We start from the raw sequence: 23976 nt of genomic DNA on the forward strand, positions 1-23976 counted from the left end.
AAGTTATGTAACAAACGCTCCTTTAAAATACAAACTTCTTAGATCATCTTGTAAAGCATTAAAAAAAATCCTAAAAACTATAAACTGCTGGATTTCTATATAAAGTTAGGACGGTTTTTAAAACGATTTTTAAAAAGTTGAACACTTGTCAATTTCATAGTTTGCAACTCACAGGCACCGCCCTTTGGTAGCAGATACGTTGAGTGTGTCATTAATATTAAACAGGTGTATGAATATAAATCACGTGTATGAATATTAATCAGGGAGAAGTTCAGCCCCCGCTCACAATCTGGGAAAACAGAGCCAACCTGTTACTGAGAACCTTTTCAGATCGACTCGGGAGGTTAGTGAGTGAGAGAGACCAGAGAGAGAGAGAGAGAGTACAGCAACAGAGGGACCCTGACCAGCCAGCCCCCACCCCCGGGCCGGTGACAGGCTGCCAACTCCACCTCTGGACTCGCCATGGCTCTAGCAGATACCGTTCTACCTTCGATCAGCTCTTTTGCCAATCCCAGCAACTTTCAGGAGAAACAGGACGAGATCATCAAGGTAAAACAAAAAAGGAAAGCAGCATTGAGCAGGCTACAAACTGAAACTTCAATAGTCACCTGGGGGAGGGTTGGGAATAGGAGCAGAGCAACTTTTCTAGTGGTAAGAACGATTAAAATATTGCATTGCATTATTCTATTTCACGGGATATAATTGGGTGAATAAAGTATGGGGGTACTAAGATATAGTAGCGCTGCTTCACTATTATTAAGTATGAATCATAAGTAGTAGTATTTCCAGCACGGTTCATTGGAGGGTATCATGGTCGAGTAGCAGATTCCAGCGTTGGAGACTGCAGTTTCGATGTGTAATAGTAATTTTACACCGAAACTACAAGCCCAGCATTGAACGCAAGGCTCTGCGATTGCAATGTAGGCTCCCCTGTGTTCTGGGGGACACGGTGATGTAGTAGATCTCTGCCTGGGGTGACTTACGATGTGATTTATTTCTATCTTAAATTAATTGCAGAGAAAAATAACCTGTTTTTAGTAGGTGGATGTGCCGATTAATCTAATGAGAGTTAATCATTCAAATTAAAACGTTTTGACAAGATGGTGAATTTATTGATTGTGTGTACAATAGTGGTGGTCAAACTTTTGAGGGAAGAAGGGAATGGGGGACTTCAGGGAATTGTCCTGAGGGGTTTGGAAGATCAGGTGTGGATTGGAGGGAGCTGGGGGTGTGTGGACTACTGAGGTCAGAAGAGCTTGAGGAAGGTGTTAAGTCTTCAGTAGGATTGGGTGATGTCCTGGGGTGGGGTAGAGGGCCACTGCCTGTGAAACCATTGCCCAGTGAGAGTCAGCATCTTTGGGAGGGGAGCAGGGGTGTGTGTGTGTGTGTAGGATTGAAACACAGAGCTGGGACATTGTCAACTGAATTCTTCATGTCAACATGTTGGCACTGAGAGAAAGATAATTTTTTTCTTAGAATCATTTCAATTGAGATTCCAAAGAGAGAAGTTATCGCTTTTATATAGCATATCACCATGTTGAAAAGCTTTCTGGAGTGCGCCGACTTTCGTTATGTAGGCAAACGCGGCTGACATTTTGTGCACAGCAAGATCCCACAATCACGAATAACCCATTAATCTGTTTTTTTTTGGTGGTGTTGGTTGAGGGAGGGATGTTGGTCCAGGGCACGGGCAGAGCTCCCTGTTAGTTGAATAGTTGCCATGGGATCTTTAATGTGTATCTGAAGCACCCAACAGGCAGACAGGATCTCTGCTTAACATCTCATCCATAGGACGGCAGCTCTGGCAATGCAGTACTCCCTCAGTACTGCACTGGAGTGCATTTGAGAGGTCACTTTGCAATGGCCATTAGCTGCTTTTGTATAGTGATATGCGGTTGTCTGGAGCCACTAGGCTCCCAACACGAGGGTCTTGCAAAGCTAGCGGCAATCCCATGGGAACATTCCCAGATTCACTTGTGCCGGCCACCAGGAGGACCCAGTTATAAATAGGAGACGACAGCCCTGGCACTTTTTAAGTGCAATAAGAAAGAAAGGACTTCCATTTATATAGCACCTTTCACTACCTCAGAACGTCCCAAAGCACTTAACAGCCAATTAAGTACTTTTAAAATGTATTCACTGTTGTAATGTGGGAAACATGGCAGCCATTTTTGCACACAACAAAGTCCTATAAACAACAATGTGATAATGATCAGATAATCTGGTTTAATGATGTAGGTTGAGGGATAAATATTGGCCAGGACCCAGGGGAGAACTCCCCTACTCTTCTGTGAATAGTGCCATGGGATTTTTTACATGCATCTGAGAGGGCAGATGGGCCCTCGGTTTAACATCTCATCCGCAAGACGGCACCTCCGACAGTGCAGCACGCCCTCAGTACTGCACTGGAGTGTGTGCTCAAAGTCTCTGGAGTGGGAGTGTGAACCCACAACCATTGTAACTCCGAGGCAAGAGTGCCACCCACTCAGCCACAGATATACAACAACAACTTGGACTCCTTTCCAGCCTTTAAGGTAGCAAAGAGTCCCAAGACGCTTCACAGGGGCGTTATCAAAAAAAAAATAAAAGCAGCTTAAGTCAGGAATTTAGAATTTAACCTGGAAGGAATTTGGAATGTTGTGTAAAGTAGGTGTGCATTTGATAAGATATTTTTTTTATTATTAAAGAATCTACTCTATCATGACTTGAATTTGGGATTACAAAATTTCAGAGGGCATCAGATGACTCAGGGAATCTCAGTAAGCCACCCAACCTCCACTCCCCAAACATTCAGCATGAATTCCTTCACCAGAATTTTAAAAAGAAATTCTGAGGAATGTAATCTAGGAGTAATTATGGAGTGAGAAATAAATTTATTTGTGAGTCTAAATTCACACAATGTTCCAACGCACAGTTCAGGAAAACCCTGCACAAGAAGAAAAGATTAGAATAGCAAATGCAGCTTCTGTAACTTGCTTTTGTGATTTATAGACAGGATCGCGTAGGATAAACGAACCAGTGACTACATCTCGGAATATTGGAAGAAGCACTGGAATTGCTGAGGAGTTTTGCATTTAAAGAATCGAGTGGGAGTTTAGAGTTTGTAGTGGGGTGGGGGGGGGAAAATCAGATTCAACTCTGGAGGAGGGTCTCGGAGGGGCACTTTAGAGAGGAACGAGGGGGTCATGAAGACAGGACTAGACTTGAGGAAAGGCATTAGGACAATGATTATAGTTTGGTCTGATTAGCAGTATTAACAAGTTACAAGAACTGGAAATGTGCAACAGGCCTGTCAGCATTTGTAAAGGGTTAAAATGACAGGTAAATATACCAGGCATCCTGTGCCAGCCAAGAGTCTGACAATGGGCCTACACCTAAAACCCAAACTGTCTTTTTCCAGATGTGTATTACCAGCATTTTCCGAGCTCATTTTTGGGTCATATTTAAAGTAGAAATTTCAGGAAAGACTATTTAATGTTACACAGGGCACTTGTCCTTCAGACCACCCCAGGTTCAATTCACTATTGTTTTCATTTACTTGTGTTTCATTGTGAATCGAGATTGTTTTTTTTTTTAAATAGTCATTGGATAATAGATGACTGCTAATGAGTTACAAGGAAAGTGCTTCACCCCTGTGCTCGCTGACTACATTGACATCAAGTTCGGCAGCACTTAAATTTTAAAATTCTCATCCTTGTGTTCAAATCCCTCCATGTCCTCGGCCTTCCCCATCTCTGTAACCTCCTCCAGCCGTACAAACTTCCGCGATCACTGCGCTTCTCCAATTCTGGCCTCTTGCGCATCTTTCATTGCTCCACCATTGGCGGCCGTGCCTTCAACTGCCCTGGCACTAAGCTCTGGAATTCCCTCCCCAAACCTCTCCACCTCTTTCTCTCTCCTCCTTTTTAAGATGTCCTTAAAACCTACCTCTTTGACCAAACTTTTGGTCACCTGTCCTTATATCTCCTTTTGTGGTTCGGTGTCAAATTTTGTTTGATTACGTTCCTGTGAAGCGCCTTGGGATGTTTTAATACGTTAAAGGCGCTATATAAATGCAAGTTGTTGTTGTGTGAGAGAAGTTTTCAGATTGGCAGGTGCTTGTAAATTTCTGGTACCAGGTCAGAAGAAACCAGCAAAAAATAGCTGTCTTTGTTTCTCTTTCTCTTTCTCTTATTCCTTTGGTACTTGGAATTGTGGTATCTGATGCAAGACTTGATATCGTTTTTAAATTCATGAGTCAGAAGGTGGAAGTGTCGTCTTTCGGATGAGACGTTAAGCCAAGGCCCCGTTTGCCCTCTCAGGTGGATGTAAAAGATCCCACGGTCACTATTTCAAAGAAGAGCAGGGGTGTTCTATGTCCTGGCCAATGGTTATCCCTCAACGTCACTTAAAAAAAATGATTATCTGGGTCATTATCACATTGCTGTTTGTGGGACCTTGCTGTGCACAAATTGGCTGCCACGTTTCCTACATTACAACAGTGACTAAACTCCAAAACTACTTAATTGGTTGTGAAGTACTTTGGGACATTCTGAGGTCGTGAAAGGCCCCATATAAATGCAAGTCTTTTTTTTAATATAAGAATTGCTATTAGTTTTTCAGCACCATATGTCCTGACCTGGGACGCATATCGATGCTCCTTGCTCGTTGCTATGTCAATATCCTGGAATTCCCTACCACCCACCATCTTGGAAGCTGCATCACCGTACGGAGAAGGCCCACGACCACCTTCTCAGGGTAACTAAGGATGGGCAACAATTGCCGGCCTTGCCAGTGTCGCTCACATCCCAAAACCAAATGAAAAGTAATGGGCGAGGGTGACCGTGTGAAATGTTCATATTCTTCCCATTACACTCTGAAATCCCACAGCTGTATAATTAGTATTGACTTTGCCACTACTGGGTTGTGTCTGGAGACCTCATCCTGTCCTCACTGACCACCACTGGATCCCTGTCCCCCAACAAATAGATTTCAAAATCTTTGTCTTCAAGTCCTCCCATGACCTCATTCCATGCGGCTTCTGCAATCTTCTTCAGCCTCATACCCAACGTGCACTCTTCCGACTTTGGGTGACTGTGAGACACCCTGCCTATTGGTGCCAAAGCCTTTAGCCGTCGTGACGCTTCACTCTGGAATGCTCTTCCTAAACCCTCCCTCCCCCCCCCACACTGACACCTATCTTCATACCTTCAAAAACTTCCATAAAACCTACCTCTTAGATTCCCTCTCCTAACTTCTGTCCTGCTGGTCTGGTGTTCACCATGTTACCCATATAATCCCCTCAGGACATTTTGTAACGTGACAGGCCCTATATTAATGGAAGTAGTTGTTGTGTAACATTATGATGAAGTTGGCCATTGGTGGGAAGAACAACTTGAGGTGTTGAATTAAGAGCTTTACACGAGAAGTGTATCACACAGCGTTAAACTCTATTGCTTTATCGGTGAGAATTTTCCTGTAGTTCGTTAGTACTGATACACTGGAAAAGCAAAGAAAATACTGTACAGCTGCTATAGAATTCTGAGAATGTTTGCCCAATAGAGGATTACTAGGAAATAAACAATACCCGATTAACAATTTATGAAACCTGTTGTAGACGGCACTGTTACAATTCCTCAAACGCACAGTTTCTTCACACCTCTCGCAAGTCCAACCCCAGCTCCCCTCTAATCCTTAATTCATTGACATTCTTGGCCTTACTGACCTCAGACTGAACTCACACCTCTTCTTTATGACTACTGCTGCCTCCAAGAAGCTCTTTCCTCTTTTGTGCCAAATATTTTTATTCCTCTCAGTAAACCTTAAGTCTTCAGACTAACCAAGTTGACCCAAGACTTGAACGCGGCTCCCGTATCTGGTAGGGTTCATCTGCACCTCTCTTACTCCTGGATACGAGAGAAGCAAAGCTTGTCATCTGATAGGCAGTTCTTTCTCGCCTCAAGCCTCCGACCTCTCTCTCTCCAGTGAAACTTTCTTATCCTTCTCTATTTATCAATCCTACTCTGGTCAATGCTACTTTGAACTTTTCTCTCTTCTCTCTTGTTCTTTCTAAGCTCCAAATACAATGCCTTACACACTCTTCCTCCCTCCCCCTCTACATCCTCACTGTGTTTAAATCAAGATTCATCACACTATCTGCTACTCAAACTCTTTCTCTCCCAAAACCTTAAAACGATGGAACTCCTCACATTCCTCAGTCTCTTCCTGCAATCTTCAGACTTTTAAAACTCAAGTCAAACATCACCTAATCATTACTTTAAAAAAATTTTACCTTGTCTTCTCTTTTTTAACCTTTGACGGCACCCAACATTAGGAGCCTTGGCTTTTCACCCAGGCTTCTCAATAAGAAAACACACCACCATGTCTCTGATGGCAAGGCCGCCAATATAAACAATCCCAATGCCCTTGCTGTTTGTTGGAGGCATTGAAATCCTCCAGGAATGGGATTTTGACCCAAAACCTCTGATCCAAACTGTCCGTCTTGGCAAATGTAAACAACTCATTAATCTGCCATTTTGGGGCCACCTGAGTTGTCAGCTTCCCGCACGTTGCTGAGGGGCAGGTTAACTGCCGAAATTTGTAAATGTGCAGTCTTTTACAGTCATGTTAGCAACTTGGCGGGGAACTATACGTAGGCAAATCACATGCAAGCACATAGTTACTGAATCTGGCCTATAGTATCAACAACAACAACTGGCATTTATATAGCACCTTTAACGTAGTAAAATGGTCACCGGAGCGATTATCAAACAAAATTTGACACCGAGCCACATAAGGAGATATTAGGACAGGTGACCAAAAACTTGGTCAAAGAGGTAGGTTTTACAGAGCGACTTAAACGAGGAGAAAGGGGTGGAGAGGCGGAGAGGTTTAGGGAGGCAATTCCAGAGCTTTGGGCCTAGGCAGCTGAAGGCACAGCTGCCAATAGTGGAGCGACGAAAATCGGGGATGTGCAAGAGGCCGGAATTGAAGGAGCGCAGAGATCGCGGAGAGTTGTAGGGCTGGAGGAGGTTACAGAGATAGGGAGGGGCGAGGCAAACGAGGCACATTCACCACAACTAACACCAGTTATTCAGCCAGCTTCCAGCGGATTCAGCTCAGTAATTTAAAAGGGGACAGAGTGAATGAAGACGACCCCCCCCCCACTGGGGGATCAGTACAGATCCCAGTCCCGCAACCTCGGAAAGCAAATATCTTTCAGAATAAATAGGAGTGAAATATTTAGTTATCTATGTGAGTCTCTACTGTGAATTTACTATACAAAAAAATTCAACTAAAGTTTGTCTCAGTTATAGTGTCACTAAAGTACAAATGAAACTATACACTGCTGCGAATGTCACACTGCACTCTACGCCTCCTGCCCATTTGCTTTTACAGGTTAACTTACCACCCGATAAGGATATGACCCTCTTCTCTTCCTCGTTCTCTCCGCTCATTTCTCCTACAGTTTAAAGTAAAAAGGAGCGAGAACTTCACCAACAATAACATCCAACACACTGGGGTCGATTTTCAACTTGCAAATGAAAATCGGGGAGTCTCTATAACAGGCAGCTGATTTGCAACACCCGGAGTAAAACCTCAATCAGCCATGATCTTATTGAATAGCGGAGCAGGCTCGAGGGGCCGTATGGCCTACTCATGCTCCTATTTCTTATGTTCTTAGCAAGTTTAAAATCTACCCCAGTATCTTCTGTATATCGCACACAACATATCGTGTAGTCTATATATTGTACACAGGACTGTTATATCTCTAACCTATAGTGCCAACCATGTGTTAAACTATGAGGAGAGATTACATAACCTAAGCTTGTATTCCCTGGAATACAGAAGGCTAAGGATTTTGAAAGGAATTGATAGGGTAGATAAAGAGAAACTTTTTTTGCTCGTGGGAGAGTCTAGGACAAGGGGATATAACCTTAAAATCAGAGCCCGGCCATTCAGGAGAGAAGTTGGGAAACACTTCTTAACACAAGAGGTGGTAGAAGTGTGGAACACCCTCCCACAAAGAACAGTAGATGCTCGCTCAATGATTTTAAATCTGAGATCGACAGATTTTTGCTAGCCAAGGGTATTAAGGGTTACAGAGCAAAGCGGGCGGATGGAGTTAGGATATAGATCAGCCATGATCTCATTGAATGGCGGAACAGGCTGAAGGAGCTGAATGGCCTACTCCTGTTCCTATGCCTCTTATGTTCCTAGTCTTACAACACCAGGTTATAGTCCAACAGATTTATTTGAAATCACAAGCTTTCGGAGCTTTCCTCCTTCAATATAACCTGGTGTTGTAAGACTCTTTACATTTGTCCACCCCAGTCCATCACCGGCATCTCCACATCTTATGTTCCTGTTCTATATATTGTACACTGGAGTGTTATATCTCTGTAACATATAGTGCATTCTATATATTGTACAGAGGATATAATACTATGGATAATATATCCCGTTATATTATCACTCTTTTACTATATACATTTTATATCATATGTATGTTTGTGTGTATTTGTATACATATATGTGTATATTAGTACCAATCTATAATGGGTATGTTTGTGTTGATTTTTTTATACATCTTAAAAAATATACCTGCTCTTAAAAATATACCTGCTCATCTTGGTCATTATGGAGTGGAATGGTTAATAAGAGCCCAGCATGTCCCACCTTCCCAGATAAATGCAGATGGCAGAATGCAGAGAACCAAAGGGGGAAGGGGGGGGGGTGGCATAAATATCTTTATTCAGCAAACCACACCTGACCCAGGTAGAGTGCTGCAGGAAACATCTCCCTGCTGCTACAGCTACTGAGCCGGGCGAAGGATTATGGTCTGATATCTGCACAATGGCATGTTTTACAAACAGGCTGGATGGTCGAGCGGGAGCTTCAGTGGTACTATTACTCACTCTAATTTGCATAACATCATGACTGGAGACTTCTGTGTGGTGAGGCCATCTCCCCTGCAATTAATGCACTTCCATGGCAGTTTGTATCACACCCCTGCCTCCAACTATATAACATAAATGAGACGGCACATGTGCCTCTGGGCACAGGAAATGCCAGCATGCCAGGGTGGTTTCACCCGCCCCCTCCCTGCCTCCAGAAACAAAGCTTGGCTGCCAGGATAAGCGGCTGGTGCCTGGGGTCAAAGCCTCCATTTTATTCCGAGCGAGCCCTCCTTCGTTCCTCACCTGACCCCGGACAGGAAAATGTTGGCAGAAGGCTTGGGGCTGGAACGGTGAGGTTGTGAGTCTGCTCTCATGCTGCATTGCACCTATGGGATGTAATGTGCGTGAGCACAAACCCGGGAACAAAGGCTGGAAACCCTCAGCCGGTCGGGCAGCGTCTGTGGAGAAACACAAGTCAGTCACTCGCTGTTTTAAGCCTGAGACCCTCCCTTAGTCCTGTAGCCAATTGAACCGTCGACTGACTGACTTGTATTTCTCCACAGGTAGAAAGAACTTGCATTTATATGGCGCCTTTCATGGCCTCAAGATGTCCCAAAGTGCTTCACAGCCAATGAAGTACTTTTGAAGTGTAGTTACTGTTGTATTGTAAACAACACGACAGCTAATTTGATCACAGCAAGGTCCCATAAACAGCAATGAGATAAAAGACCAGAACATTTGTTTTAGTGACATTGATTGGGGGATAGTTATCGACCTGGGAGAACTCCCCTGCTTTTCTTTGAAATAATGCCGTGGGACCTTTTACGTCCACCTGGGAGGGCAGACGGAGCCTCGATTTAACGCCTCATCCGAAAGACGGCACCTCGGACAGTGCAGCACTCCCTCAGTACTGCACTGGGAGCGTCAGCCTGGATTATGGGGCTCAAGTCTCGGGAGTGGGACCATATAGCCCACTGAGCCACTGTTGCCTGAAGTGTTGAGAAATTCCAGCTTTCTCTGGTTTTCTTGTCAGATTTGCAGCAGCTGCAGTATTTTACTTTTCCTGCATGTCCGGCCAGTCTCTGAATTCAGGTGAATTTGGCACTTTTGGAGGCAGGTGATTCTCCGATATAAATGGGGTGGGAGGCGGGGCTCGAGTTCTATCACAGCTCCTCTGCGCAGATAATTCACCTTTTGCATCCTGTTTCTAAGAATGCCAGCTAACAACATGTGCAATGCGCTGATGTTCTGAAATACATGAATACAATGCTGCCTAACCTGTTGGGTAGAAGTGGGGTTAGGTAGTTTGAGTCATTGCTGGAACTTCCCTGTTCAAGCAGAGCTTCAGTGCCTATCTGGGATCACAGTGTAACGACTACTTTCAGGATGTTCCCTAGTTCCAGTACACCTCAATACCTATTACAAAGAGAACAACCACACAAGCAAGCGGGATGTACATAATTAACTAACATGTTAATTAAACATAATTAATTAACACGGTATCAGCTGTGGCTTAGTTGGTAGCACTCTCTCCTCCGAGTCAGACGATTGTGGGTTCAAGTCCCATTCCAGGGATTTGAGCACATAATCTAGGCTGACACTCCCAGTCCAATGCTGAGGGAGTGCTGCACTGTCGGAGGCGCCGTCTTTCAGGTGAGATGTTAAACAGAGGTCCCCGACTGCCCTCTTGGGTGGAAGTAAAAGATCCCAAGGCACTATTTCAAAGAAGTTCTCCCTGGTGTCCTGCCAATATTCATTCCTCAACCAACACCTAAAAACAAGTGATCTGGCCATTATCTCCTTGCTGTTTGTGGGATCTTGCTGTGCGCAAATTGGCTGCCGCGTTTCGTACATTACAACACTTCAAAAGTACTTCATTGGCTGTGAAGCACTTTGGGACGTACTGAGGTCATGAAAGGCACTATGTAAATTTAAATCTTTCCTTCTTTCTAATTAGAAAAACCACAAGTGACATTGCAAGACAGTTACACATGGGTTCAAAGGCCCATGAAGTGTCTGTGCACCATCTGCTTTGCTACTGAACTAATCAGATCAGGAAGGTGTAGTCACTGTTGTAAACACAGATGATCTGTTTTAGTGATGCTGGTTGTGGGATAAATATTGGCCAGGACACCCGGGAGAACTCGCCTGCTCTACTTCGAAATAATGCCATGAGATCTTTTACCTCCACCTGAGAGGGCAGACGGGGCCTCGGTTTTATGTCTTATCTGAAAGATGGCACCTCCGACAATGCAACACCCCCGCAATACTGCACTGGAGTGTCGGCCTAAATTATGTGCTGAAGTGAGGCAGGGCTTGAACCCACGACCTTCTGACTCAGAGTGCCACCACTGGGCTACGGCCCTACACCTAAACCCATCTGATTTCCAACCTTCCAACCCCATGAAGGGGGAGGGTGGGGTGTGGTGGCCTTGAAGGCATTTCAAGGCCCTACCCATCTGAGACCAGCTAAGTCAGTTTATGTGGCTTTTGACCAAGACATTTGCAAACATCCAGCAGCAGATTCCCCACCACCAACACAGCTAATCCTTCCCTCTGGCAGTGCTTCCTCCTCAGTATTGGCTTAAAGTACAGCCTCCCTGATGGTGCCAAGGCGCATAGTACACGTATGATCCATGGACAAGTCTGAACATGGATTGGAATCTGTTAGCTGACATTGCAACACGCCTGGAGCCTCCATCTCAGCTCTGAGCTTGTGCCAACAAACGTACACAATGACACATTAATCTACAGAATAAACATACATTTTTCAATTATTGGCTAATTAAGCGATAAAATTATTCATTTTTAAGCTCGGGAGTTTGTTGAGGTTTCTGAATAAATATACAGGGAACATAAAGGCAGCACTGTGGTAGTGTGGGAAACTCCTTTACAACACACAAAGATAAACCCCTACCAGGAATGGGAGTGAGATTTAAAGGCCTTTCTCACGACAGAAGGCCTGTAAGAAAGAACTTGCAATTCTTATCACATCTCAGAAACATGTTAGAGTGCATCCGTGCAGTGAGTGACTTCGAAATGCAGCGGCAGCGCACAGCAAGACCCCACAAATGACAACGCAACAAATGAGCAGTTGATCTGCTTTTGGTGATGTTGGATGAGGGTGGAATGTTGGCCTGGACACTGGGAGAATTCCCTGCTCTTCTTAAAGCAAGATGGGATCCAGAACATCCAGTGGAACATCCAGAGAGGGCCTCAGTTTTAAGAAGTCTCTTCTGAACACCAGTGCCCCAAGCCAACTCCTGCATTTGGTGGGAAAGATCGTGATCCCCAGCCTCGGGACGGTGCTCGCGGAGTGCTGGTAATTCCTGATGAATCTCATGCTTCCTTTCACTCACCAAAGAATGGAAGAGAAAAGGCACTCAAGCTCACAGTCAGATAGTAAGAAAGACTTGCATTTATATAGCGCCTTTCACGATGTCTCAAAACATTTTACAGCCAATGAAGTGCTTTTTGAAATGTAGTCACTGTTGTAATGTAGGAAACGCGGCAGCCAATTTGCACACAGCAAGATCCCACAAACAGCAATGTGATAATGATCAGATAATCTGTTTTTTAGGTGTTGTTGAGGGATAAATATAGGCCAGGACATCGGAGAACTCCCCTGCTCTTCTTCAAATAGTGCCGTGGGATCTTTTATGTCCGCCTGAGAAACTGAGGCCCCATCTGCCCTAATGTCTCATCCAAAACATGAATTACCGACAATGCAGCACTCCTTCAGCCTAGATTTATTGCTCAAGCCTATGGAGCGGGGACTCTAACCCACAACCTTCTGACTAAGATGAAGGCTGTGAAGTGAGGAAGAGGAAAAAAGTCCGAGAATTTGGGCGAGAGAGAGAGAGAGCAGAGCAGACAAGTGTACGAATGTCACTGCGTTGCCCTGTGGGACCCATGCAACTAGTCAATATTACTCATGGTTTTTAGCACAGGGCGGTGCCTCAGGTGAGCAGTTGGGAACCTCACACCAAGGGATTGACAGCTCTGCTGAAATTGTTTGGTCACCAGCATGAGTTTTTTGCAGCTTATCCAAATGCTGGGCCTTAGTTAACTTTATTTGAATATATAAGTCTGATAAGGGCCTGCTCAGCTCTGCCTCTCGTCTGTTTAAAGCAATGAAACAGGAAACCTGCATGGGCTAATAATAGTTTACAACAGGGAACAAAGTTTACAAAGAGAAGATAGGAATCAAACTGGATTTTGGGTGACTCACAATAAAACCAGTTTTCTTGGCTCGGTGATGTGTAATACAGAGTCCTTTTAGAGAGAAAAGGAACTTATATATTTTACTCACGTTCTACCAGTGCCATCTATTCATTTGCCTGGGAGATCTTGGATCAAGTGTCTTTTCGGAGCACAGTTTTAAGAAACTTGTCGGTGCCAACCCACATTTGGATGGTGGGGTTCGTGTGTGTTAAGCAACTTCTAGTGGTTACCAGGACAGGGTACAAGAAGGAAAGAAAATAAACTTGCATTTATATAGCACCTTTCATGACTTCAAGATGTCCCAAAGCACTTTACAACCAATGAAGTACTTTTTGAAGTGTAGGAAACACAGCAATGAGATAAATGACCAGATTAACTGTTTTAGTGATAAACTCCCCTGCTCTTCTTCGAAATAATTCCATGAGATCTTTTATGTCCACCATTAGAGGGCCTCAGTTTAATCTCTCACCTAAGAGACGGTACCTCTGACTGTGCAGCACTCCCTCAGTACTAGTAGTGAAATGTCAGCCTGGATTATCTGGTCAAGTCTCTGAACCCACAACCTTCTGACTTCAAGGCAAGAGTTCTCCCACTGAGCCACGGCTAACACCTTGAGAAGAAAAAGCTTCTCATCCGATGGCTGATTTTTTTCTCTCTAGCCTCCAGCCCCTACTCTCCACTGCAGACCTTCTTGCCTTTCTCCATTTTATTTACACTACTGTGGCATTTGCTGCTCTGAACTTTCTTCCCTCATTTCCCTTAAGTTTCAAATAAACTATTCGACACGTTTTTCCTCCTCTCTGCATCTACGCTGCCTTGAAATCCAAGACTTAATGCACCATCTCCTGGTCTTTCTCATTGTTTCCCAGGACCAATATAATGTGGGATTCCTCAGTCTTCCCTTTCTCTTCTGATCCGCAGGATTATAAAACACAAACTTTGGAATTCCCTCCATTAACCTCCTCCTCTCTCTCCTCCATTAAGACGCTCCTTTAAAACTTACCGCTTTGACCAAGTTTTTGGTCTCCTGTCCTAATGTTTAAATCTTTGGTTCGGTGTTAGATTTTATCTGATAACGCTCCTGTGAAGCGCCTTGGGACGTTTTACTACATTAAAGGTGCTATATAAATGCAAGTTGTTGTTGCCATTTAATCACATTGTCCTGATTTATCTCCACTCCTTTCACCAATGGTGGTATCTTGTACGATGGATCTTGCTTGGCCCTTTACCCTATTTTATCAATTTTAAAAATAGATCATTCTGGAATGAAAGGGCCTGACACCCACAATGCTAAAGATGTGGTCATCCATCCTGGAGGTCCAAGTTATAATCCCAGCTCTACACGGCACTCGCACTTGGGCTTTTGTTCACTCTTTCATTTGAAGTAAATGGTAGTTTATGGACAACAACAACAACAACTTGCATTTATATAGCGCCTTTAACCTGGTAAAACGTCCCAAGGTGCTCCAAGGAGCAATTATCAAACAAAATTTGACACCGAGCCACATAGGAGATATTCGGACAGGTGAGCAAATGCTTGGTCAAAGAGGTAGGTTTTCAGGAATGTCTTAAAGGCGGAGAGAGAGATGGAGAGGTTTAGGAAGGGAATTCCAGAGCTCGGGGCCCAGGCAGCTGAAGGCATGGCCGCCAATGGTGGTGAAGGAAATCGGGTATGCACAAGGCCAGAATTGGAGGAATGCAAAGATCTCTGAGGGTTGTAGGGCTGGAGGAGGTTAGAGGTAAGGAGGGGCGAGGCCCTGGAGGGATTTGAACACGAGGATGAGAATTTTAAATCTGAGGTATTGGTGGACCTGGAGCCAATGTAAGTCAGCGATCACAGGGGGTGATGGATGAACAGGACTTGCGTGCAAGTTAGGACAACTTTAAGACTGTAATTCAACTTTTAAAATAACACAGTGTCTGATTTGTGTTTTGTAGTGGTGGGAAGTAGATGAAAGTTCAACAAAGCTGAACTCAATGACCAGCAAGAGCTCCACTCAGGAAGGTGCTACACCCCTTCTTGCGCCTGACCAGATCAAACGAGAAGAAGACGACTTCAGCTCATACTTGGACCTGGACTTCCTGCTGTCGGACCTTTCCAGTTCGGAAAACGGTGCCAATGTACCCGTGCCACCTGGATACCCGTTGGCAGACACGCCAGAGAACTACAATGGTAAATTTAAGAGGGAAACCCAACGTGGCCCAGACTGGAATAGTTCTGAAGCCCCAGGCACCAGTCTTGTGGCTGAACTGTTGTCTTCAGATGTTCAAACAAGCCAAATGGGACCCAGCAATCAGGCCAATTGTGTTGACCCTCGCAGCAAAATATACACCGATTTAGGGTCTGTGGACCATGGTGTTTCAGCTGCACTGCTGGAGAAGTTGGTAGGCCACTCCCATGTGCCAACAGGGAACGCTGAACATGGGTTTCAGAAGCAGGGCTGTGTAGCCTCCGCTTCCTCCTCTGCCGATCAATTGGTGGATGAGAAGCCCATTTTAATACCAAGGAACCATATGCAAGCACCCCTTGGCAGGCAGTTCTATCATCCTCAAACACAGATGGAGCCAGCTCAGGGTGACCCGAGGAACCAGCCAAGGAATCAACAGATGCATCAGTTCCAAATTCCACAGCATTATCGATACCGCCATCTTCAGCAGCAGCCTCACCTCAATTACCATGTACTCACCAGATACCCAACTTACTACCCCCACCAGCCACCTAACCAGTACCAGGGGCAGATTCACTTCTATACGTCCAACCTCAAAGCTACCCACTCTGCACATGGCACGGTCCTGTCTCCCCCCTCCTCTCCTCTGGTGGGCTTGATACCGCCTACCACAGTGCCGGAAGAGGCCAAACTCAAGAGAAGTCGCAAGACCTGGGTGCGGAAGCGTACAGCCACCCACAACTGCGACTACCCTGGCTGTGGCAAAGTCTACACCAAGAGTTCCCATTTAAAGGCCCATCTTCGCACCCACACAGGTAATATCATTCACAAAGCGTTAGCCTGGATCCAACTGTGGTAGATAAGAGGAGGGAATTTGCTTTCATATAACCAATGATCACATCTCTCGAAAACATCCTGGACGTGATATAGGCAAACACAGCAGCCAATCTGCACACTGCGAAATCCCACAAAAAGCAATTGGATGAATGACAATTGGTTAATCTGTTCTTGGTAATGTTGGTTGAGGGAGAATGCAGGCCATAAACTTCAACTCGTCCAAAACTCTGCTGCCCGTATCCTGACTCGCACCAAGTCCCGTTCACCCTTCACCCCATGTGCTCGCTGTAGGTCAGCTCCCAGTTCGGCAAGCCCTCGATTTTAAATTTCTCATCCTTGTTGTCAAATCCCTCCATGGCCTCGCCCCTCCCTATCTCTGTAACCTCCTCTACAACCCCCCCGAGATCTCTGCGCTCCTCCAATTCTGGCCTCTTGCACATCCCCGATTTTCATCGCTTCACCATTGGCGGCTGTGCCTTCAGCTGCCTAGGCCCCAAGCTCTGGAATTCCCTCCCTAAACCCCTCTTTCCCTTACGAAGCTCCTTAAAACCTACCTCTTTCCCTGTCCTAATATCTCCTTACGTGGCTCGGTGTCAAATTTTTTATAATAACACTCCTGTGAAGCGATGTTTTACTACGTTAAAGGTGCTATATAAATGCAAGTTATTTTTGTTGTTCAGACACCAGGAGAACTCCCTGCCCTGCTGCAAACAGTGCCACTGTATTCTTAACATCGTCTCATCCAAAAGACGGCATCTCCGACAGTGCAGTACTCCCATACTCCCTCAGTACCGAACTGCAGAACTAACCTAGATTATGTGCTCAAATCCTGCAGCAGGACCTGAACCCACGACCTTCTGACTCAGAGTGTAGAGTGGCACCAACTGAGCCAAGCTGCCACACTGAAGTCAGTTGCTAGATAAGGTAGAACCTGCCTCTTTTAATTTCCCTTCCACTTTCGCTCATCAGTGTCCCAGACATGGAGCGTAAACATTTTAATTAATTTTATTTTATGATTTTCCCCTCTCCTGTCGGTGCTGGGACCCCAGGCCATTTGCAAGGCTGGATTGTGAGTGTTGGCTTTGCACCTTGAAGTCCATCCTGACTGAGGCCGACCCTGTTCTCACCCGACGCCCGTTTCCCAGCGGAGAGGGTCATTGCAGAGCGAACCCACCCTGTTGGTTTCTCTCTTCCCTAGTGGAGAGACACTGAGCCCAATTACAGCTCCTCATCTTCTGCCCACCTAACTCCACCCAGAGCAGCAACGGAACCCCAGCCTTCTGCTCTGCATGGCTCAGGACAACACTGGGAGTAGTGGATATCACTAAGCCATTAGGGGGAGCGCTGAGGCTAATAACATTTGTGCTCCACATGATGACTTTACAAATCAGTATCCCGGGTGCAGAGCTTTGTATGACTGGAGTGAATATCAGACGTTGCACACAGTTTACTGTCCATTAAGGTTACCTCAGTGCCTGAATTCTCAGTATCTCCCCCTGTCGGGTGAGGTTCTGCATCACGAGCACTAAATGGTTAAAGTCTACCCAATTATAAGTCAAGTTATTCGGGCCAGCCCATCAAGTGAGCTCTGGATTTCAGTGTCCCTCTTTCAATGAAGGTACAATGTTGTTCTAAACAGCCGATGTAACAGCACCGACCTCACGTTGCCACAGAACCCAAATGTCGTAAAAAGACATGAGTATTGTCCATGTGATGGGAGATGGGAGCCCACTTACATAACAGCACCGCCTTCTCTCGGGAGGCAGAACCCACATATAAATGGGGCAACGGCAGGGAACTCTGGATAATCACATTCTCCTGATCAAAGAAAGAACTTACATTTATATAGTGCCTTTCACAACCTCAGGATGTCCCAAAGTGCTTTACAGCCAATGAAGTACTTTTGAAGTGTAGTCACTGTTGTGATATAGGCAACATGGCAGCCAATTGACGCACAGCAAGATCCCACAAACAGCAATGTGATAATAACCAGATCATCTGTTTCAGTGATGTTAGTTGAGGGATAAATATTGGCCAGGACATCAAGGAGAACTCCCCTGCTCTTCTCCGAATAGAACTGTGGGATCTTTTACATCAAACTCAGCCCAGGTCTGACCTCTCAGGTAAACGTCTTATCTGAAAGATGGCACCTCCGACAATGCAGCACTCCCTCAGTACCGTACCGAAGTGTCGGCCTGGATTATGTACTTAAGTCTCTGGAGTGGGACTTGAACCCATGACCTTCTGACACAAAGGTTACCCACTGAGCCAAGGTTGGTGCTTGCTCCGCCATTCAATCAGATCATGGCTGATCTGTACCTCAACTCCATTTTCCCGCCTTCGCTACCTATCCCTTGATCCCCTTACCCAACAAAAATCTTATTGATCTCGGTCTTGAAAGCTCCAATTGTCCCCCAGCATCTACAGCCTTTTGTGGGAGAGAATTCCTTGAGAAAATGAATCTCAGCTTTCCCGTCACTAGCATATCCCACCTGCCCTTGAATATCAGGCCTCCCCACCCCCACCACTGTGGTGGGTTTACAATACATATGTAGAAGATTGGATATAAACATTGATATGCAAGAGATATGAACAGCCAGTCTACTGCACCATTAGAGATGGTAGCAAGCATTCAAAATGGGAGTTAGGAGCAGATACTTGGTATGTACACTTAGTATCTGGTCCCATCTCCCATCGTATTAAGTGTGTACACTGAATATGATGGGAGTAGATACTCGGTGTGAACATTGAATATGATGGGAGATGGGGGCAGATACTCAGTGTGTACACTGAATCTAATGGGAGATAGGAGCAGATACACCGTGTGGCCACTGAATATGATGGGAGCAGATACTCGGTGTGTACACTGAACATGATGGGAGATGGGAGCAAATACTCAGCTGTGTATGATCGGAGTAGATATTTGGTGTGTACACTGAATATGATGGGAATAGATGCTCGGTGTGTACACTGAATATGATGGGAGATGGGAGCAGATACTCGGTGTGTACACTGAATATGAGGGGAGATGGGGGTAGATACTCGATGTGTACACTAAATATGATGGGAGATGGGAGCAGATACTCGATGTGTACACTAAATATGATGGGAGCAGATACTCCGTGTGCTCACTGAATATGATGGGAGATGGGAGCAGATACTCGATGTGTACACTGACTATGATGGGAGATGGGAGCAGATACTCGGTGTGTACACTGAATATGATGGGAGATGGGAGCAGATACTCCATGTGGCCACTGGGTTTATTCCTAATGTTTTTAGGCAATGCTCCTGCCCACGAATCGATCTTCGAATCTCCTCACTGGTTTGAACTCGCCTAAACGCAGCTTGTGGTTCAGTGGGCACTGGCCGTCCTCTGCTACCTCACTCGAGGGGGTCGCTCTTCATGTGTGACCGTACTCAGAGTGGCGGCAGGCTATTCAACTGCGCAAGTCATCAGCTGATCCTGTTTTCACCTGACATTCACACATGGTCCCTTTTCGGGCAGACTCATTGATCAGGACCGGGGAACCCTGGCTGATTTCTCGGGGACAGTGAGGGCCAGCTTGTAGCAAGCAGCTGGCAGCCCAGGCTACGAGCAGCCCATTCCGCACAGACGGGGATCAAACTGGGGACCCTCTCGGGGACTGCATAACCCAGGCCCACTTCCCCCCCCCCCCCCACCCCCCCCCCAACACTGTAGTTACTCATAGGAGGGGAGGGATAAGGGGACAGGGTCGCATATAAATCGTCTAATTTCCGTTACCACAACCTGTACGTTTTCCGTTGCAGGTGAGAAGCCGTATCATTGTACCTGGGAAGGCTGTGGCTGGAAGTTTGCCCGTTCTGACGAACTCACCCGCCATTATCGCAAACACACGGGTCACCGCCCGTTCCAGTGCCACCTCTGCGAACGGGCTTTCTCCAGATCTGACCACCTGGCTCTTCACATGAAGAGGCACATGTAAACCCTCCCCCCTCCCCAGGCCTGGACGCACTGCCTACGAATAACCCCCTGAACGACCGCATGACCGAGACAGCAGTTGGACCCACCTCCCGCTGAGAGGAGGGGATCGTTGGTGCCTGGTTGTGTACGAGGGACTGACCGAAGGAGGGGGGAGAAAAGAGGAAGCAAACAGGGAGGAGGTTGTGTGGAAAACTCGGTGTAAGCAAGATATTCCTTTTATATTAAAACAAATTCAGCTGTGCTTTTTAGTTATCTGACACGGAGCCCAGGGCACCAGCACAGGTGTCCAGGGTGCGATGTCTGCAGCTCCTCATCCCTGGCTGTTATCTCGACATCTTCTCATAGACTTTGCGTTGACTCTGCCCGGTGTGGCGTTCGAACCATCCCGTTGCCCGCCACCATCGATGGAGGACGGATCACTGCCCAGTGGTGGAAGGCCACAGACTGCAGCCGCTTCCAAAACAGGGCCTCTTCCAGCAAATGACCACCTGGGCCCCGGTGTTGGCCATTAGCGGGCCTGAGGGCCTGTTGTGTTTACGTTGTGTGATGGGGAAAGCGAGGGGTCCTCACCTTTCAGTGACTAAAGCGTGGTGACCTCCTCCTAGAAGCTATCGGACTTCTCCATCTCTTCAGTGTTTGACAGAACTCATTCTACCCATCGTTAGCAATCGTCCGTGATTCGGTGCCAGAGCTGGGGTGTTTTGTGTATTTTTAATGGTAAACAGCAGTGTTCACTTACCTCTGACAAGTGACGGGTCGCTTATCAAAACACTGAACATCTACACCCTTAAACCTACAAACAATAGCTCTGTAAATAAACTGGGATCATGGCAGCGTTCCAACCGCACACCCACACACACAAGGGAGGATTGGTGATTGATCCCCGGCCCGTGTTGAATCTCGGCTGTGCCATTAATTGTGGGGGACAGGTCGACCTCTGTACTGGTCTCGTTGGAGAAACCAGCCACTGTAACCAGCGTCCCTTGCTGGAAGTGTGCGGCATGGCAGCCGGGCAAAGGCTCCGCTGGAGCCCGGCAGTGGCGATACCCATGACTAAGCAGCCTGGCAATGCTCGCTATGCCCCCCCACCCCCCACCCTCCTACCGTGAAGTACCAGAGGGCTTCCATTACCAGTGAAACCCCCAGCACAGATCACAAATCTCAGGAGCTGGTCTGTGCTAAGCAGGCCAGACTTGGCTGACTGACAATTGGGGGCTTCAGCTGGCCTCTGTACTCCTGGGCGAAGGGGAGGGGGAAATCAATGGGGCAGGGGGTCATGCATCTGCTCGCTGGGCGATGAACCCTGCCGGAAAGTGTGTCTATGTGTATTATATATATCAAGGGCTGGGTCAGCCTGACCATACTGGCCCACATGTTGACTCATTGTCTAGGGTCACACATGGCCACTTGGCCAAGATTCTGGAGAGCTGCCTCGGAACTCGTACCAGAGCGAGGGGAGCGCCTTCCAGGCAGATGGAAGGAACGGGCCACCCATTGAAGAGGAGCAGATGTTGATCTTTTGATTATTAGGTTTCAGTGAATGAGTGAGCCGTTTGTTGTCGGAGCAGAGAGAGTAACGCCATTAGCCGAAGGATTTACTTTGCTGTGCCATCCCTAGACTTACATCACCGTCATTGACCTTGTCATCTCCGTGTTCTTTGGCCGACAGATGGTCCCCTGCGGCCAAACCATTGGTGTCACATCTACCAGGGACAGGAACACTGGGAAAGTGGAGCTCGGGGATAAAGGAGGGGAAGGGTTTGAGATGAGGCCACGTAGTTAATCTTTACCCAAGCTCCCCGATGTCCCCTCCGGATATATTAGAAAGCTTAGAATATATTTTCTTAAGGAAAAGGTCGTTAGGCCAACAAGCCTTTTAACCATAATCCCCAACCACTTTTACCTACCCTCTAACTATTTCCTTCAACCCATCTACCCACCTTCTCCCCATATCCCCCCAACCTCCCCTACCCTCCTTCTCATATCCTCCATTTACTTGCCTTCTCACCATATCCCTCTGCCCTTTCACCGGAAACACATCCAATTCCCGCTTGATCCCATGTATGTTATCCACATCACTGCCTTCCCTGGTGATTTACTCCACATCTCAGTGACTCCTTCAGTGAAATAGTTGGGCCTGATTTCCTTTCTTGCTCTTGATTACATCGAGTCACATTGAAACTACAACCCAGAAACAGGCCATTCAGCCCAACTGGCCTATGCCAGCGTTTATGCTCTACACGAACATTTTCCCTCCCTACTTATCTAACCCCATCAGAATACCCGTCGTGCTTATCCAGCTTCCCCTAAAATGAATCTATGCTATTCACCTCAACTGCACCTTATGGTAGAGCATTCCACATTCTTACAACTCTTTGGGTAAAGAAGTTTCTCCTGAATTCTCTATTGGATTTATTAGCGATTATTTTATATTTATGACCTCTGGTTTTGGACTCCCCCCCCCCACAAATGGAAACATTTTCCCTACGTCTACCCTATCATAATCTTAAAGACCTCTATCAGGTCACCCCTCAGCCTTCTCTTTTCTAGAGAAAAGAGCCCCATCCTGTTCAGCCTTTCCTGATAAGTATATCCTCTCAATTCTGGTATCATCCTTGTGAATCTTTTTTGAACCCTCTCCAATGCCTCTATATCCTTTCTATAACATGGAGACCAGAACTGTGCACAATACTCCAAGTGTGACTAACCAATGTTCTATACAAGTTTAACATAACTTCATACTATTCAATTCTATCCCTCTAGAAATGAACCCTTGTGCTTAATTTGCCTTTTTTATGGTCCTATTAACCTGCGTTGCTATTTTTAGTGATTTCTGTATCTGTACCCCTAGATTCCTCTGCACCTCTACCCCATTTAGACTCTTATTATCCAAGCAGTATGTGGCCTCCTTATTCTTCCTACCAAAATACACCGCCTCACACTTATCGATATTGAAATTCAATGTTAGTGAGCCAAAGCTGGAGGATGGAGTTAGGATACAGATCAGCCATGACCTCATTGAATGGCGGAACAGGCTTGAGGGGCTGAATGGCCTACTCCTGTTCCTATGTTCCCTTGGGATTTCAACCTTTTGCCATCGTGAAAAATTTGCCCGAATCAGTTTGCAGCTCATTGTAAATAGCGCCAGCTTATAGCTCCAATTCAAAGAGAGTACGATGTAAATAGATTAAAAAGGAGCAATGAATTCTTGTCCCTATTAAGATGGGAGTTCAGGGTGATTATTTTGTATTTCGGCCCTGGTGGTTAAGCTGAAATAAAATGTACGGATTTAATCCTTTTGCACTGTTCTTGAAGAAAGTGAACTTCATTTTTCCTCGCTGACTCTTCTGTGACACAAGTCTTTCAACAAATCATGTTTTCATATAGAGAAACACAGTTGTAGTATTTCCCCCTCCCTCTAAAGAATTCCGACACTTCTTCCTGCAGTGCATGGTGAGAAAATTATATTTCGTCTGGTGGCCTGATTTTGTCCGGGGAGAATATCCTATTCGAGTTGGTGGCTTTCGTGTCATGTCTATACTTTGTAACAGTAATCTCACACAGTACTAGGTTACAGAGAGACCTGCTCACTTCTGAGTCAGCAGGCACTGCAGGAAGGAGAAGCAAACTTGGCTGAGGAATTGCAGTGTCGCAAATAATGCTGGCCAGCCCGGGGTGGGGGTGGGGTACGGGGGTGGGGTTACTATTCTGTTGCTGGATGAGATTGCTAATGTTTGCAGTGGATTTTCATCTCGATATTTATGCATCTCAACCCCAACACTACTGCCCATATCAGGATGTCCATGTACAGTCCAAACTGTCATTTACTTTAAGTGTTTAAAATGTTAAAAGGATTCGCTAGGGTAAAAATTATTTCCTTTGGTGAAGGAATCAAGAATGA

The 23976-nt window shown here is 46.0% G+C and overlaps 1 protein-coding gene across 1 annotated transcript; it reads left to right on the top strand.

The window, feature by feature from the left end:
• Nucleotides 1-275: 275 nt before the first annotated feature.
• LOC137304492 (Krueppel-like factor 2) lies at nucleotides 276-23383 on the top strand. The gene is made up of 3 exons (XM_067973111.1): nucleotides 276-549; nucleotides 15042-16086; nucleotides 19901-23383. The coding sequence occupies exons 1-3, from the start codon at nucleotides 463-465 to the stop codon at nucleotides 20074-20076; spliced, it is 1308 nt and encodes a 435-aa protein (XP_067829212.1). The 5' UTR covers nucleotides 276-462; the 3' UTR covers nucleotides 20077-23383.
• Nucleotides 23384-23976: the final 593 nt, after the last annotated feature.

This window comes from Heptranchias perlo, chromosome 37 (genome assembly GCF_035084215.1).
Source record: "Heptranchias perlo isolate sHepPer1 chromosome 37, sHepPer1.hap1, whole genome shotgun sequence".
Taxonomy (NCBI): Eukaryota; Metazoa; Chordata; class Chondrichthyes; order Hexanchiformes; family Hexanchidae; genus Heptranchias; species Heptranchias perlo.

Bases quoted from the DNA above. Each gene is read 5' to 3' on its own strand.
- LOC137304492 (XM_067973111.1), top strand. From the start codon at position 463: ATGGCTCTAGCAGATACCGTTCTACCTTCGATCAGCTCTTTTGCCAAT. The intron at 550-15,041 runs GTAAAACAAAAA...TGTGTTTTGTAG, and splicing joins AACAGGACGAGATCATCAAG to TGGTGGGAAGTAGATGAAAG. The intron at 16,087-19,900 runs GTAATATCATTC...TTTCCGTTGCAG, and splicing joins CCATCTTCGCACCCACACAG to GTGAGAAGCCGTATCATTGT.